The sequence below is a fragment of the Rattus norvegicus genome, chromosome 17 (assembly GCF_036323735.1).
Source record: "Rattus norvegicus strain BN/NHsdMcwi chromosome 17, GRCr8, whole genome shotgun sequence".
Classification (NCBI taxonomy): domain Eukaryota; kingdom Metazoa; phylum Chordata; class Mammalia; order Rodentia; family Muridae; genus Rattus; species Rattus norvegicus.
This window is the reverse complement of record NC_086035.1, coordinates 18120429-18137500: the sequence shown is the minus strand read 5'-3', so window position 1 is coordinate 18137500 and position 17072 is coordinate 18120429. Positions and strand designations below refer to the sequence as shown.

The 17072-nt window shown below is 46.4% G+C and overlaps 1 protein-coding gene across 15 annotated transcripts in view; it reads right to left on the bottom strand.

Annotated features, from left to right (window-relative positions):
- Kif13a (kinesin family member 13A) overlaps window positions 1-17072 on the bottom strand; it is a 182537-nt gene that overhangs the window by 17263 nt on the left and 148202 nt on the right. For 8 of the 15 annotated variants that reach the window (XM_063276527.1, XM_063276529.1, XM_063276531.1 and 5 more), the window contains 10 exons: window positions 17012-17050; window positions 15280-15379; window positions 13193-13319; window positions 10880-10935; window positions 8807-8931; window positions 8384-8560; window positions 6938-7030; window positions 6648-6800; window positions 4911-4988; window positions 1004-1051 (listed from right to left, as the gene is read on the bottom strand). In XM_063276527.1, the coding sequence (XP_063132597.1) occupies window positions 1004-1051; window positions 4911-4988; window positions 6648-6800; window positions 6938-7030; window positions 8384-8560; window positions 8807-8931; window positions 10880-10935; window positions 13193-13319; window positions 15280-15379; window positions 17012-17050 (996 nt within the window). The remainder of the gene's footprint in view (window positions 1-1003; window positions 1052-4910; window positions 4989-6647; window positions 6801-6937; window positions 7031-8383; window positions 8561-8806; window positions 8932-10879; window positions 10936-13192; window positions 13320-15279; window positions 15380-17011; window positions 17051-17072) is intronic. The other 7 variants (XM_063276528.1, XM_063276530.1, XM_063276536.1 and 4 more) reach the window with 1 other exon arrangement.

The following is a 17072-nucleotide window of genomic DNA, read 5'->3' as shown; positions in this document are numbered from 1 at the left end:
GTAATTTTTAATTATTCACTTTATATCCTGCTCATGCCCATAATTTTTTTTAAGAGTGGCATATGTGCTCCCACACTTTTAAAACTAGTTTTATTGCAAAACGTCTCAAATGTATATATGTATATAAAATGATTATACCATGATTAAGACAAATACCACTAAAAACAAGAGTGAACAAATGTTAGCATTTTATTGCATTTTAAGATTAAAATTCTACACACTGATGAAATTTTGTTTTGTTTTGTTTTGTTTTTAGGAGACAGATTCTCACTATGTAGTCCTGGGTGACTTCAAGCCCACAGAGATCTGCCTGCCTCTGCCTGCCGAGGGCTGGTATTAAAGGACTGGCCATCATGCCCTCTGGTGACCACTGCTGATATCCCATGAAGCCCCCCTCTATCTCCCTCCCTCCCTGGGCAGTGGCTTGCATTAGTCTCACACATCTGCATGCTGACTGGTTAACGTAAGACCAGTCTAAACCACTTTTAGTGAGGATGATCATTAAGTGAATCATAATCCTACCAGAGAGGAGCACAGGCTAGGAGGCCCTGTGCACGGCAAACTAGATGGTATGCTGATTTGACATGCGCCTGAGACCATGAACTCTGAATGGCCATGGACGCTGACTCTAACAGGGGAAACGCTCGCAGGAACTCATTCACCTTCTTAGGGGTTGCTGCCTTTAAGGACTAACTAAATTAAGTTTCTCAAGCATGTCGACAAAAATTGTAAGCATGGGGGCTGGAGGGATGGCTCAGTGGTTAAATGCAGGACCTGGGTTCTGCTCCCTGTACCCACAAATTGACTTCCAACCATCTGTCACCCCCATTCCAGGGGCTCCAAAGGTCCTCTTCTGCCCTCTGTGGGCACTGCATGAAAACACTGCAGAGACATACACGGAGGCAAACACATGCATAAAATAAAATCTTTAACACACATACACATACCTGGACACACAGTCTCCTCTCAAGAACTTAGGTGTTGGTAAGCACTGTATACATACCTTATCATCTTCATCGAAGCCAGAGAGATCTGGCCGGCTAGAGGAGACCTGTGAGAGATGAATATGTTACCAACATGACTTTTTTTTTTTAATCGTATTTATTATATGTAAGTATACTGTAGCTGTCGTCAGACACACCAGAAGAGGGCATCAGATCCCATTACAGATGGTTGTGAACCACCATGTCGTTGCTGGGATTTGAACTCAGGACCTCTGGAAGAGCAGTCAGTGCTCTTAACCACTGAGCCATCTCTCCAGCCCGACTCATTTATTTAATAATCATCTGGTTCTTTTGAGACAGGGTTTCAAGGCTAGCCCTTGCTAGCCTTGGACTTGTAGTCTTCCTGCCTCTGCCTCCCGAGTGCTGGGGTTACAGGCATGCACCACGTACACCTATTAATTTCCTTCTTATTTTATAAGTCTATTGGCACAGATTGGACCCTTGTGACTTTCTTCCCTTGCTTTCCCTCACCAGGCACCATGACTACTCTCAAACTGGGGTTTATTACTTTCACACTATTTCTAGAATTACATAAGGACATATGCTGATAATAAATAGTATTAATTTGCATATTTTACACTTCGTAGGTGCTATATTACTATTTGTGGTGTTTTGGTTCTTTTTTTTTTTTTTTTTCCGGAGCTGGGGACTGAACCCAGGGCCTTGCGCTTCCTAGGCAAGCGCTCTACCACTGAGCTAAATCCCCAACCCCCTATTTGTGGTGTTTTATAGCGTAATGATTCTGGTTCCGTTTTTTTTCTACTGGTGGCTACCTAGGCTGCTTTTAATATTTTCAAATGATTTTTCATTAAACATTTGTGTGTGTGTGTGTGTCTGCGCGTGTCTGTGTATACCATGGCATGCATGCACGCAAGTTGGAGGAGATATTTCAGGAATGAGTTTTCCCCTTCAACCCTCCGGGTCCTGGGATGGATCTCGGGTCACAAGGCTTGGCAACAAGTGCCCTTATCTGCTGATCCACCTCCTTATCCTGCTTCTTACTCATGCTTTCACTTACACACTATGACAGATGGGATAGGCGTGGTGGTATACACCTACGATCCTAGGTCTTAGGGAGGCTGAGGCAGGAGGATTATGAATTTGAGGTCAGCCTTGGTAAATTGGTGAGATTGATTAGAAGCCCACAGACAACATGTTGCGACAAATCCTTTGCCATCTCTGTCCACTGTGGCTTCGTGCCCTGGTCTCAGGATTATTATTCTCTTTTTTTCTGTTCCGTTTTTGTTTTATGAGACAGCACCTCACTAAAGTAGACTGGGCTGGCCTCAAGCTGCCATCCACCTACCTTAAAAACCATGTTAGGAGTTTAGGATGATCTTAAAAAGTCCTATCGAAATTTTTGTTTGTTTTTGCTTTTTAAAGTTCATTTCCTAGACTCTTGACTAGTTGCTAGTTGCTTCTCTCTGGTAACGCTTTTCCTGTGAAGTTTTCCACATTTGGAATGCGCTAACTGAACCCCTAAATTTTCATTTAGTATTTCTTTTCTTTTTTTCCTTTCTTTTTTTTCTTTTTGGTCTTTCTCAAGATAGGGTTCCTTTGTGTAGTCCTGGCTGTCCTGGAACTTGCTTTATAGACCAGGCTGGCCTTAAACTCATAGAGATCTGCCTGCCTCTGCCTCCCCTGTGCTGGCATTAAAAGTGTTTGCAACCACCACTCAGTTTAGTATTTCTTTTTTGGTGTGGGAACTATTCTCTTTGAATATTATTATCTAAAGCTAGAGCCCGGGGCTGATACATACTCCAACGCTTGAAAACAATAACTTTACAAGTGTGTTTTCTTTATTTTATGCTTTGGTTCTGGGGTACATGTACATCCATGTACATCAAGTACATCACATAAATGTCGTACCAGTGATCAGGATACTGCCTGCTTTTTTTATTTTAGACTTCTACACAGCCCTGGCTGGCCTGACTTAGTCCACTGACTGCTGTGATCACAGTGTGTACCACTATACCCACATCTACTTTTAAACTCTTCTTAACATATATACATTTCTGAACATTTTCACTACATTTTATTTATTGTGCATGTGTGTGAACACATGTGCCTGTTGTATGTGTCTGTGCCCGTGTGTGTGTGTGTGTGTGTGTGTTCAGAAGACAACTTGCAGGAGTTGGTATTTCTTTCTACCGCGTGGGTTCCAGGACCTGACCTCAGATTGTTAGCTAGCAAGAGCCTTTCCCTGCTGAGCCGTCTTATGAGTCCTCTGTAGTTATTTTTTTTAATGATTTATTTATTTTTATTTTGTGCATATTGGTGCACGCATGTCTTGTGAGGGTGCCAGAGCCCCTGGACCTGGAGTTAAAGACAGTTGTGAGCTGCCGTGTGGGTGTCAGGGGCTTCTGGGAGAGCAGCCAGTGCTCTGAGCTGGCTGGATGGAGCCATCCCTCCAGGCCTTGTGTTCCTTACGAATATTCTTGCTCTTTCATTTCTTGTGCTGTCTAGAATTCTCACTGGGACATGGTGAATAGGCATTTTAGGGCTAAGGATATTCATTTAAATACCACTTTATGCTCTGCAACTATTGGTTTATGTATATTTTTATGATCAGTTAGTTCTAAGCTTATTTCAAGCTGTATTGTGAGCTCTTCCTTGATAAATAATTGGGACAGTGTCTTTTAAAATTTTTTTTCAATTAGCTAGGCATAGTGGTGCACACACCTAGTTCCAGTACTTAGGTGGTAAAGACTGGCGATCTCTGTGTGTTTGAGACTATCCAGGGTGACATAGTAGGACCCTACTTCAAAACAAAACAAGACACCCAAAAGGACAAAATCGTGTGCACGTGTGTGCGTGCACGTGTGTTTGCGCACGCGAGTGTGCAGGTATCTCCTGTCTTCCTTTGTAGCACTGAGGACTGAAGCTGGGCAAGCGCATGCTAGGCCAATGCTCTACCCCTGATCTACATCCTCAACCTGGGAGGATGCTTTCAATTCATAACTCCTGAGTCTTTTATTGCCTATTTCATGTGTGTGAGTGTAGTGTAGTGTATGCACATGTGTGTGTGTGCACGTGTGCCTGTCTATGCTCACCCGTGTAGAGGGTAGAGTTTGACTTCAGGTGTCTCCTAGCTTCCTTTTCTGAGACAGGGTCTTTGAACTCTCTACTTGCCACTTGTGGCTAGTATGGCTGGCCTGCACACTCCTATGTCTCCTGTTACCGTGTTCACAGGGACACACCACGTCAGGGTTTTTATGTGGATGGTAGAGATCCAAACACAGGTGCTCGGGCTTGCGTGGCAAGCACTTTACACACTAACGCAGCAGTGGCTCTCAACCTGTGGTTGCTGGGAATTGCTATTTTCTTTGGCATAACCCCTTGAGGTTGAATGACCCTTTCACAGGGGTTGCATATCAGGTACCCTGAATATCAGAAATTTACACTATGATTCATAACAGTGGCAAAATTACAGTCATGAAGTAACAACAGAAATGGTTTTGGGATTGGGGTCACCACACTATGAGGAACTGTATTGAAGGGCTGCAGCACTCGGAAGGCTGAGGACCGCTGCTCTGAGGCATCATTCGACCCCGTGTTATCTACTTCTAATGCGTGCACTGTGTTCAGGAGTAACCTGTAGGGTACTGAGTGCCGCGTTTTACATCACTTTCTGGCAGTTCCTCACATTAGGAAGGGAAGGGGTCAGTCCCAGGTTTTCCTTCACTTGGCTGTGCCTGGGAAGACACTGCTGCGAAGTGGTCTTTACACTAATCTGCCCTTGCCTCCCTGCCGCTGGAAGAGGTTCGGCCCTCTGGGGTGCCCCATTTAGTACTGTGTGCCCTGTTCCCACCACGTAAGCTCCAACCTCCTGTGGTCTCAGACCCTCCACCCCCAAGTCTCGGAGTAAGTCACAGGAGCAGCAGGACCCTGCCTGGGTGCACTCACGTTGTGAACATTCGGTGTACTGAGGCTTCTCCGAATGTGCCTCGTTTTGGTGGAGAGCGCTTCCTTCACCGTGACGGCCTGTAAACACAGCAAAGCAAACAGCTATGACTGTCTCATATGGCTATGAACTGTACGCGGGTTTATTTTAGAAGACTCAGAAAACACAAATGTAAAAACCACTTCAACTGTACACACACAGAAACCAATATTATAAGACTGGAACAACGACCACATGTTTTTTAAAACAACAACAAAAATCAATCAATCAATCAATCAATCAATCAAATCTTTCAAATAAATTAAAAATTCCAAACACAGACCAGGAACACTGCTGAGCAGAGGACATGCTATAAACTGATACACGTGTGCAGAAGAAAGCGAAGGCGTCCTAAGAAATGATGCTGTTGGGCTTTTCCTGTGTCCGCCTTCAGTGTGCTCCACACCGACAGGAGACTGTTTTGAAAAACACCAACTGCACCCTTCTAGTCACCCAGTGCACTGTCAGGTCAGCTCCGGTCCCCAAGGAACGTGCACATGTTACACATCTCAGCACTGCTGCCAAGTGCAATATTTTATATTAATATTAATAATATTATTATTAATGATATTTCCTGATGTGGAGGATCTCACATAGCCTAGGTCAGGCTTGGATCACACAGCCAAAGGTAACTGAGCTTCTGAGTCTCCTGCCTCCACCTTGAAGATGCTGGGACCACAAGTGTACAGGAAGACCATGCCCGGTTTCTGCCGTAGCAGAGCTCAGACCCAGGTTCTCACGCACGCTGGGCAAGCCCTCCACCAGCTCTACCGCCTTACTTTAAGTTACACATCAGTCTGGCGACTTAGATGCCCAACTGTTAGGAACGGAGTGACAAATGTGGCTCAATGCAAGGACTTCAGAGTCAATCCGTTTGGATGATACACGGCTTTATACCGCTGCCTTGCCGGGTAACTTCTGGCCTCAACTCTCTCTTCAGAAAAAGGAATTATAACAGAACTTCCACCCAAGAGTGATCTTGACCACTAAGCCATATAATATACTTACATCATTCGAACACGGTGCTTGGGGGCTTAGTGTGGCAGCACATATGTGTAATCCAGCACGAGAGCAGAGGCAGGAGGATAGCTACATGTTGGAGACCAGACTAGTGTATATATTGAGTTCTAATCCAGGCAGGTCTTCGGGGCAAGATCCTTTATTAAAACACACACACACGGGGTTGGGGATTTAGCTCAGTGGTAGAGCGCTTGCCTAGCAAGTGCAAGGCCTTGGGTTCTGTCCTCAGCTCCGAAAAAAAGAAAAGAAAAGAAAAAAAAAAACAAAACACACACACACACACACACACACACACACACACACACACACACCCCATACATCACCCACACACATCCATGTAAGCACAACTCATAGCACACACACATACAACACACACAAACATGCACATACATTCAACACACATTATACACATACAAAGCGTAACACATAAACACGCATGTGTACAACACACATGTATAGCAAACACAAAACACACGTAACACGCATGCACGCACGCATGCACACACACACACACACACACACACACACACACACACACACACACATGCACTGTCAGAGTCCTTTCACTAAGGAAATGGCTATCCAAGCACTCCTTTTCTGAGGGGTGTCTGCTTCATCTCTGTCCACTGCTTGGGAAAGCTGACAAGGGCATCCTCAGGACTAGACAGCCAGCTACTTACCTGCCGGAGCCGCTCCAGACTCAGGATGTTCTCGACCTGCAGCACACCCCGAGTGTACTTCTCGATGTACGTCTCCCCATCCAAAGTGCCCTCGTTCTCACTCCGAGCTGCCAGGAGGGCCAGCGTCTCCCGGTCCTCAATCTCCTCGGTAGCCTAAAGGCACAGAAAGGAGGCGACTGTTGTTCTGTGAATGGCGTCTTCCTAAGGGTTGCGACGTGCTGTCAAAGCACTGAGAAGCGACACCCCCGTTCCACTCACATACAGGCATCTGCAGCAGCAGCAGCTGTTACCTTTGGTATATTGGACACTATCTCATAGGTCACGCCGCAGGAGTAACATATATTGATCAGTGATATTCGCCTCTTTAAACTCTGCGTGAAACTCTGGTAGAAAAGGAAAGGAAAGCTGGAGTAAATTACATGACAAATCTAAGACAAATACCTAATATTCTACAAACTGGAAAAGTATTGTTATTCAAATAGTATAGATATTTTCAACAAAACAAAACAAAACAACAACAAAAAAAACCCCAAAACACAAAATCCCCGAATTTAAAACAATCTGGGCATGGCGGTTCACATCTAGAAATCCTGGTATGTGAGAGGCTGAGGCAGGAGGATTCTTTTTCAGTTTCAAAGCTCATCTGGGTCACACAGTCAATATAAGGGTTTGAGGCTACTGAATGAACCCTGTCTCAAGTAATGAATTAAATAAAGTAAGAAAAGAAAAAGAAACGAGCAGAAAACAAACAAACAAACAAAAAAACTAAACCGAATGTTAAACCTAGAAATCCAACTCTGGTTGGCAAGATGGCTTTGTGAGTAGAGACATCACCTCCCTGCCTGGTGACCGGAATTTGAGCCCCAGGACCCACATGTGGGAGGAGCATCCTCCAACCTCCACACATGCCTCAGAGGCACACAAATGCAAACACACACTAGACAAATATATAAACGTAATAAAACGCCTTTAAGACATCTTCTCTCAGCCTGGTGTGGTGATGCACAACTTCAATCCCAGCACTCAGGGCTTCACGTCTGTGAGAGCCTGCGTTGCACAGTGAGTTTCAGCCAAGGTCGCCCAGGGATACCATGAAGAGCAACTGTGATTGGGGGTCAGACAGGCAGAGGCATGGTATCCCCAGGTAACTGCCCTTCATCTTTCTAGGGTTAGCCAGCTGTCCTAGGACAGTCTGAAGAACACAGGGAGGTCGGTTTTGTAGACAGCACCTATGCCATGGAGTTTAGCCAAGCAATAGGAGTCTGCCTTGCCATTAACATGACTGGGCCTCACATATCGGCAGCTGCCTGCAAATATTGTAGTTCTTTTTAAAGAGGTCCATTTTATTTGTATGTGTGTCTGTCTGTGTGTGGGTATGCATGTAGTATGTATGTATGTATGTATGTGGGAGTACCTGAAGAAGAGGGCGTCAGATGCCCTGGAGCTGGAGTTACAGTTCAAGGAGAGTCACCTGACACTGGCGCTGGGAAGCAAATTCTCTAGATGGGAGCGAGTGCTCCTAACTGCTGAGCCCGTGCCTCCAGCCCCATAGAGTGTGGATACCCTAACCGATGAACGTGGTAAGGTTAGAGTCTGGGGCTAGCGTTTCCTTCTGCGGTCTACATCTGGCCACCATGGCCATGGGTTCTACCACTGCTGTCTACCAGAAGCTGAGGTGACACAGAGGAGCTAATTGTGCCCTTGGACGCTTTACGGCAAGCCAGTCCCCTCACTACCTGCTTGTTATAAATATTGGCTGCAATCCGCTTCCGCAACACTAACTCCATGGCGGCCGGGTGGCTGAGCTGAACGGTGGTCTTCACGATCAGGTAGATCCTCTCGTTCTGTGGTGTGACCCGGTTCAGGTGAAGAGAGTCGTGCACCGAGGAGTCCCAGGAGGCTGTGGCTGAAACCTGGGAGTAGCAGAAAGTTGGGGGACAGAAGTAAGCCTCCTCAGGTGGAGCAGTTTGCGAGATATCCCAGAGAAAGGAAACCAACCCTATTTGCTGTGGTCAGATTTCCTCCTCTGTCTATTTGGAATGGTGATATTTGTCCGATGCCCTCAGTCCCCTTCTCCCAGAGCTGACCACAGCTGTTTACGGGGCCGACGGGGCCCCTGTGCTCATGTGAAGACCCCGAGAGAGCCCCAGGGGTATTACCTCGTCATCACTGTGCTTTATGATGGGCAGGTAGAAAAACTGGCTGCCATGCTCCTTGGGCAGGATGGAGTTCACTCCCGACGCGTGGGGGCCCACCAGCTGCTCATTGGCACTGAGGTCATCCGCTGACCAAGGTCAAGGCACGGGATGAGAACAGAACAAAGAAAGTCAGCTTTTAAGCAGTGCTGACATTGTAAAATATGTCTTTCAAATTTATTTTTCCACTTTGTACTTCTTTTTTTTTTAAATTAACTGAAAAAAAATTCATCCTAAAAAGTAACGGGTTTCACGATAGCATTTTCTCCTGTGACCCTGCTTGTTGGTTTCCCTCTCCCCTACTTCTGTTGTCATGTCACATGACAATCACATGATATGGAGTCCATTACCTTCAGATCTCTCTTCTCACGATGCTCTTTCTAGCCCCTGCCTGACCCCCTTTACCTCACATAATATGATTTTTAAAAACATGATGGTTCAGGGACTGAATTCAAGAACTTATGCAGGCTGAACCCACGCTCCATCACTGAGCTACGCCTCAGCCCCGAAATACACACAACGTGGATAAAGTATACTGGTGATTCTGTTTATTTTTTATTTCATATCCTAAAATTGAAATAGATAGTCATAGATTCACAGTAGCTATTATTGTTTTAAAATTCAACTAAGGTGGTCAGAGAGTTCCCCTGGGGGCTCCCTATAGGATAGAGTGTCTTCCGTGGGTGGTCTTACCCTCTAACTACCCAAATACGTTCCCTAAACATGTAGACATTTTCTAGTTTCAATTAAGCTTATTGTCCCACTTACACTCATATTAAATTCATATCTATCTATCTATCTATCTATCTATCTATCTATCTATCTATCTATCCATCCATCTATCTATCCATCCATCCATCCATTTATTTTTGTGACTAGATCTATGTAGCTCTGGCTGTCCTAGAATTCACTGTGCAGACCAGGCTGGCCTCAAACCGATAGAGATCCGCCTCCCTCTGTCCCCTGAGTGCTGGGATTAAAAGTGTGTGCTACCGTGTGTGCCTCCTTTCTTTCCTCTCTCTGAATTCTACTTAAGAATTCATACTGGGGGTTGGGGATTTAGCTCAGTGGTAGAGCGCTTGCCTAGCAAGCGCAAGGCCCTGGGTTCGGTCCCCAGCTCTGAAAAAAAGAAAAAAAAAAAAAGAATTCATACTGATGGGACTTCACTTCTCAAGCATCTTGAAGACCTCTGTGTCACACTCAAGAGCCGCTGTTAGCCTTTTCAGTCTTGGAGGTTGAACTCCACTGGGCAATTGCTCTACTACCAAGCTAAACACCCAGCCCTGCGCCCTTAGGAGTCTATTTATTTACACGCACACCAGGGTCTACTTGCAGGTTCATGTGTCCACTGCACATGCGTAGAGGTCAGAGGACAGCTCTTGGGAGTCAGCTCTCTCCTAGTGTGCAACATGTGGGGTCAAGCTCAGGATGTCAGGCTGCTACACGCAAGCCTCTACCTGATGGGCTATATTGGGCCCCACCCCCACATAAACACAAACACTTTTACTTCGAGACAGACTGTAAGTTACCTGGCTGGCCCAGAAGTTTTCTTGTCTTAGCTCGGAGGATGCCTGACCCCACAACTGTACTGGGTGGTGGTGGGGAGTCTGAACTTACACACGCTAGGCCCTCAGCTACAGAACAACTCTCAGTGCAAGGTAAGAGCATGGTCATTTATGGTCCCCAAACTGCTGGGGGGTTGAGGGCTGAGGGCACTAGTCGGACATGCAACCCCTCAGCCCCTGTCAAGCTTGACACAGAACCTCCAGGGCTGATCCTTTTGCAGGTTAAATCGGTTGCTGCTACCTCAGATCACATGCTTTGTGTTCTCGTTTTCAGAGTCCTGGCTGCTTCCTGTGAACATCTCTCCTCCAGTGACCACACGCCACGCTTATGCATGTGACCGAAGCCAAACTGTCACCTAGTCTGTCTTATCAATAACTGCCAGAGAAATTTATGCACGAGAATACCGCAAGTCTGAGGAGACGGCGGTCTTAGTTGAGTTCGACGATCGTGGGATGGGTGAGTGCCTCTTACCGTTCAGATCCAGGAAGAGAACGGGGATGTGGGTTTCCATGCCAGGAGGTGGGACCCTAAATTCAACAGCAAAATTTAATGGTAAGAACATATGTATTCTATATTCTATATTAACAAAGCACTGCAGGGCCATGGGGACGGAAGGGACCCACTGTGGGGTATGTGGAACCAACACGTCACACCATTACGTTTCTTTATTATGCTTATTTTATTGTGTATGTGTCTCTGGGTGTGAGGGGACATGCAGTCCAAGGGGCCTAAGAAATAACTCAGCCGTTAGGAGCACTTGCTCCTCTTTCGGAGGACTCAGTTCCCAGCACTCAGAGGACTCAGTTCCCAGCACCCCACCGTGGCTCACAATTCTCCATAGCTCTAGTTCCAGGGGAGTCTGATGACTTCTCCTGGCCTCTTCCGACACCAGGCCCACATGAGGTGTGTATAATATACATGTAGGCAAAACGTTCATACACCAAAGAATAAAAAATAAATGAAATAACACGGAGGAAGTAAACAAGAGAGACAACCGACAGAAACCCCAAGGGAGTGAGCACAAGCCGTGGAGGGCAGTGCTGTGTGTAGCAGAGACCAGCAAGTGTGTTGCTCAAACTGGCCCCGCTTTGTCAGAATCACCTCACAGGGCTCTGTAAGCTCTCCGGTCACGTCGTCCTCTTCTGAATCAGGTCTAGGGTGGGACTGAGGGTGACATTTTATGAACACCCAAGAGGACATCAAGGCTGGGAAACACATCACACGAGGGAGGCAGAAGTGAGGAGGACTGACTAGGGAAGACCCTGAGGAAGAGGAAGGTTGGAACGAGCTGACTGCTCACAGGGAGCACCCTGCAGAGAGACTCCGCACTGCATATGGGATTCCAACACGAAGACAGACGCAGCGAGGAGAAAAGCAGGCTGCAAGTCCATGCCTGCAGACGTGGATTCTCCCATATCCTCAGGACCATGACATCCATCCCAATTCCATTATCCAGAGAGACAGAAACACCACCGATGTGTCTGTGTCTGCCTAGAGCAGATCTGGACGCGTGTGTCCCGTGTTCTGGAGGGATGCTGAACTTTATCGGAACCACTCAGAACAAAGTTTGGGCTACACGACAGAAGAGTGTTTGCCTCACATGAAGAAGGCCCTGGGTTCTATTCTAGCAAGTCAAACCCCAGACAACAACAAAACAACTCAGAAGTCAATGTCCAGGACATGTTTCTGCAGTGAGGAGAATTAGCTGCCATTAAATAAGCATGCACGAGAGGTACTGTATGCATACAATATGCACTATAATATATATGCTATGTCAAATGACCAAGCCTCCGTATGTGTATTATCTCTGAGTCTTACAACAGCACACAGACAGTCCCACCTTCATACTGGGAATAAAGGCAGAAAGGAGTTTAAGAAACACAACTGAGGGACTATGGTTAAGTGGCAGAGGACTTGCCTAGCATGCACAAAACCCTGGATTTAATCTCCAGAGCTGTCTAAAATGGGTGTGGTGGGGAATACCTATAACTCCAGCATTAGGAGGTGGGGGCAGAGGGATCAGAGGTTTAAGGCCACCCTTGGTTACTTACCAAGTTCGAGGTTACTTCATACCCACTCAAAACTAACAAGGGCTCAAGCCAGACACTAATCCAGGCCATTTATTTCCTCCTAGACTTGAGGCAGGACAATTAGGCTGTTTCTTAAGAGCAGACCAAGTGCTGGTCGGGTGCTTGAGTCGCTGACTTATCCCATCATGCTTCAGTGCTTATGCTATACCAGTGGTTCTCAACCCGTGGATCTCGACTTACAGGGCAAACTTCTATCTCCAAAACTACGTTATGATTCTTAACAGTAGCAAAACTACAGTTATGGAGTAGCAATGAGATAATGTTATGGTTGGGGGTCACCACAATATGAGGAACTGTATTAGAGTCACCCTTAGGAAGCATGAGAACCACTGCACCCTAACATTAATACATTAATAGCCCTGGCCAAATTAAACACATGCCAGGGCTAATAAAATCTATTTCCTGTGTTCTTCCGGTACGTTTTGAAACCTTTCTCAGTCTAGAGGGAGGAAACAGGATCCAAGTTGTTTATGCAAAGGAACAGGGGAATGTATTCAGAATTTTACTCCCAGTCAGGTGACCTTTGGAAGAAGCTCCCTGCTGTAGGGAAGTTACAGAGAGAGGAGTCAGTGCTGGAGATGGGCGGCCCTTCTCTCAGCTGCAGCTAGTTGATCTTGAAAAGCAATCTGCACAGCTCTGGCCACAGGCAATGCCCAGCACCCTGCCAGCCCTGCATAGAGAAGGGTGGTCTTACCAGTCAGCAGGTGCCCCCGGGATCCCGCTGCCAGGGTCAGGCACCAGCACAGCATTCCTCTCCTCCGTCAGCCCCACCCACTGCTCCACCAGCCTGGCTTCCCGCTCCATGTCATCTTCTGTTTTCTCTGTAGAGTGACAGTAGATCATGACTAGCAGCGAGAGGAGGGGCAACTGCCAAACTTAACACAGCTAGATTTTCATCTGGGACGTCCGGAATGGTTTACACGTCTACCATGTTCCAAAGAAGAGAGTGTGGTTCTGAAGATCAAGCATGAACAGTCAGCCTGAGACAGGACGGGACACCAGTTCCTGGGAGCAGAGGCCAGAAGAAATGCACAGGGCTGGGGCGGTGACCAGGAGGTAGGTGTGTGCGTGTGTGCAAGTGTGTGTTTGTGTGTGAGTATGGGTGTGTGTATGTATACGTGTGTGAGTGTGAGTGGGTCTGTTAGTGTGTGTATGTGAGTGTGTGTCTGTGAATATGTGTGTGTGTGAGCGTGTGTAGATGAGTATGTGTGTGGGGGTGTGTGTTGGTGTGTCTGTGTATGAGTCTGTGTGTGAGTGTGCATATGAGTGTGTGTATATGTGTGTGTGTGTTGGTGTGTCTGTGTATGAGTCTGTGTGTGAGTGTGCATATGAGTGTGTGTATATGTGTGTGTGTAGGTATGTGTGTGTGAGTATATGTGTGTGTTAGTGTGTCTATGTATGTGAATGTGTCTGTGTATGAGTCTGTGAGTTTGAGTGTGTGTGTGTTAGTGTGTCTGTGTATGTGTGTGTGTGAGTGTGTATGTGTCTGTGAGTGTGTATGTGTGTGTATGTGTATGTGAGTGTGTATGTGTGTGAGTGTGTGTGTATGTGCCTATGAGTATATGTGTTAATGTGTCTATGTTTATGAATGTGTCTGTGTATATGAGTCTTTGTGAGTTTGAGTATGTGTGTTAGTGTGTCTCTGTATGAGTGTGTGTGTGAGTGTGTGTGTGTGTGTAGGGAGTTAACGGAGCTGTATCTAGGGAAGAGTTAGAATACACACCATATCTACATTACACACTCACTAGAATGATCCAGTTTATTACTGGGTGTGACGTGGCTTATAAAGTGACAAGCCATGTTACAAAGACAGACGATTTAAAAGTATCACACCTCCCTCTGTAAAACTCTCATTTTCCTTCGTGATCATTATGAAAAGGATTTACTGGGTACATTTTTAAACCTTCACGCTCCTGACTCAATTCCGGGGTAGCCTGGGTATGCTAGCTGCGTTTTCAGCAGTGGACGAGGCACACAGACATAACCAGGACTCACTGGGCTAAGACGGTTTTCCACAGAGAAACTGTCAACATGAAATGGAGCAATGTGCACACATACTGACCACACGAGTGACCATGAAGTCAATGCCAGAGCACACAGTTGGCTTGGTCATTCACTCACTCACTCACTCACTCATTCAATCACTCACTCATTCATTCATTCACTCACTCATTCATTCATTCACTCACTCATTCATTCATTCACTCACTCATCTACTCACTCATTCATTCACTCACTCACTCATTCATTCATTCACTCACTCATCCACTCACTCATTCATTCACTCACTCACTCATTCACTCACTCATTCATTCATTCACTCATTCACTCACTCACTCATTCACTCACTCACTCATTCAATCATTCACGACAGGGGTTTTATTATGCAGCCCTGGCTGGTCTGGAACTTACTATGGCCACCAGTCTCGCCTTGAGCTCACAGAGATCCACCTGCCTCTGTCTCTCAAAAGCTGGGATTAAAGGTATGAGCCACCACCCTTGGCTCACAAGGATTCTTCTTTTCCTTTTGTTTTCCTTTTGGCCACTGTACAATGCTGGAAAAAACTACTTGTGGAAGAGTTTACTCCCTTGTACAGTTTTTTACACGTATTTATTTAGTGTGGGGGACAAGCACATCCCAGCACATGTGCACATGAGAGGGAGGACAGCTGCAAGAGTCGGTTCTCCTACCACGAGGGCTCTAGGAACCGAGCGCCTGTTGTCAGACTTGGGGGTGAGGGCCGTCAGCTGCTGAGCCATCTTGTGAACCCCATCACATACCTTTTTTATTGCTGACTTTTTTAATCTGTTCGTCTAAGTATTCCCGTCGTTTAATGAGCGCATCTGACCATCTCTCTCTTACACAATTCAAGTCTTCCTCCTGACAACGAGAGGGAAGATTTTTCTCTATAGAACATGTAGATGACGGTTTACTTTGTATAGAAAAGATGATTAAATATTTTTTAAATAGGGGGGAACTTTTCATTAGGAAAGGCCACTGAATGTCATGGTGATTAATTAATCGGTAAGAAAGCAGAGATTGAATGCCCCATGCTGACCAAGGATGCTGGCACCCAGAAATCAGAGCCCCTGGATCTTTAGAAGGACAGTCACACTGAAAGACAAGACAGGCTTGAACGATGCTGGAACAGGAAGATTTTTATGCTGCAGGATGCTTTTTGGGCTATGTGTATGCACACCCGTGTCTGTGTGCATTTGTACGGTAGTGATTCGCTGAAAGAGGTGCGATTTCAAGCAGGACACCATAAGTGAAGCTCAAAGCACAGAACGTCAAATGGTGGGGGGGTGACAGGCATTTATGTAGTCCATAGTTCAATGGCCTTGTTATTAACACGTGATTTTTTTCCCCCGAAAGGCATATAATAGGTCAGCAGAAAACCTTCAGAACTTGCTGCAAAGATTTCGCAGTCAACTGTCACCACAAGGACAACCAAAAACCGCCCATGCAAAAACTCCCATGCAGTCAGCCATGCTCGAAGAAATCCCAGAAGCAGCCGTTGGACTCCACTGTGAACACGGCAGGAAGCATGCCCAAAGCGGTAAGACGTTAGTGGATGGCACAGCTGAGACCTAAGAGGATGCTGACCTTCTCCCCTACCCCACAAGGTCTGGTTTTGTCCACTTTCATCCCTTCTTAGTAAAGCTTTAAGTAGGGAAGGAAGACCCACCAAGTCTGTCCCTGATGCTCCTTGGCCTAATTCTAATGGGGACCTCCTGATACTAAGAGGAGACGGATGGCACTCAGGAGCTTTGCCTACAAAGTCTCCATGGCTGACCCCACAGGAAGGCTCACACCCTTTCCACCTGAGCGGGAAAGCAGTACAAAGACAGAAACCACGCCTGGTCTCGCCGCCTGCTTTGACCACGCTCCCTCCACCCACCGTGCTCAGCAGGCTAGTTGAGGCTGACTAGGTATATTATGTCTGTCACAACGGCTCATTCCCCTCTCTTCCATTTCCAACAAGAGAAAGCCGCTATTTAAACTCTCAACATGGTGAACTAAGCTTGACCCCGGTGAGAGGGGACGCTGGTTAAATAAGACAAAACAAAGATCTGTGCATACTCTCCAAGCCCATTGCCCAGTGAAAGTGCTTTTTAAAAAGTCAAATGGCATTTAGAGTAACATTCATCTTCCGGCAGGGAGAGGCAAAGTGGAGTCTAATGGAGGACAGACAAGAGTGGACCCGCTGTGAACGGGGAGCAGTGCGCTTTTTTGAGGGTACTCATTAGTACAGCCATACTGTCTCGCTTGGCAAGGCTTTACTGGCTGGTCACCAGAGCCGGCAGAGCAAACAGTGCAGATTTGGAACAGGAAAATCGAGAGGATAATATCATGTCCTTGATCACATACAGAGCAAATCAGAAGTAAGTGAGGAACTGCACACTCTCACTCCGAGGCCCTGTCTCCCCCCCTCCCTGGCCTCTGCTTTGCGAAGGCTGGCGATTAGCAAGAGCTGTGCCCCATGCACGGGATTGACAGCGGTGGCAATACCTGGTAACTATCCATATCACCGCCATTCTCCTCATCTCTCTGGTGGGGAAAACATAAACAG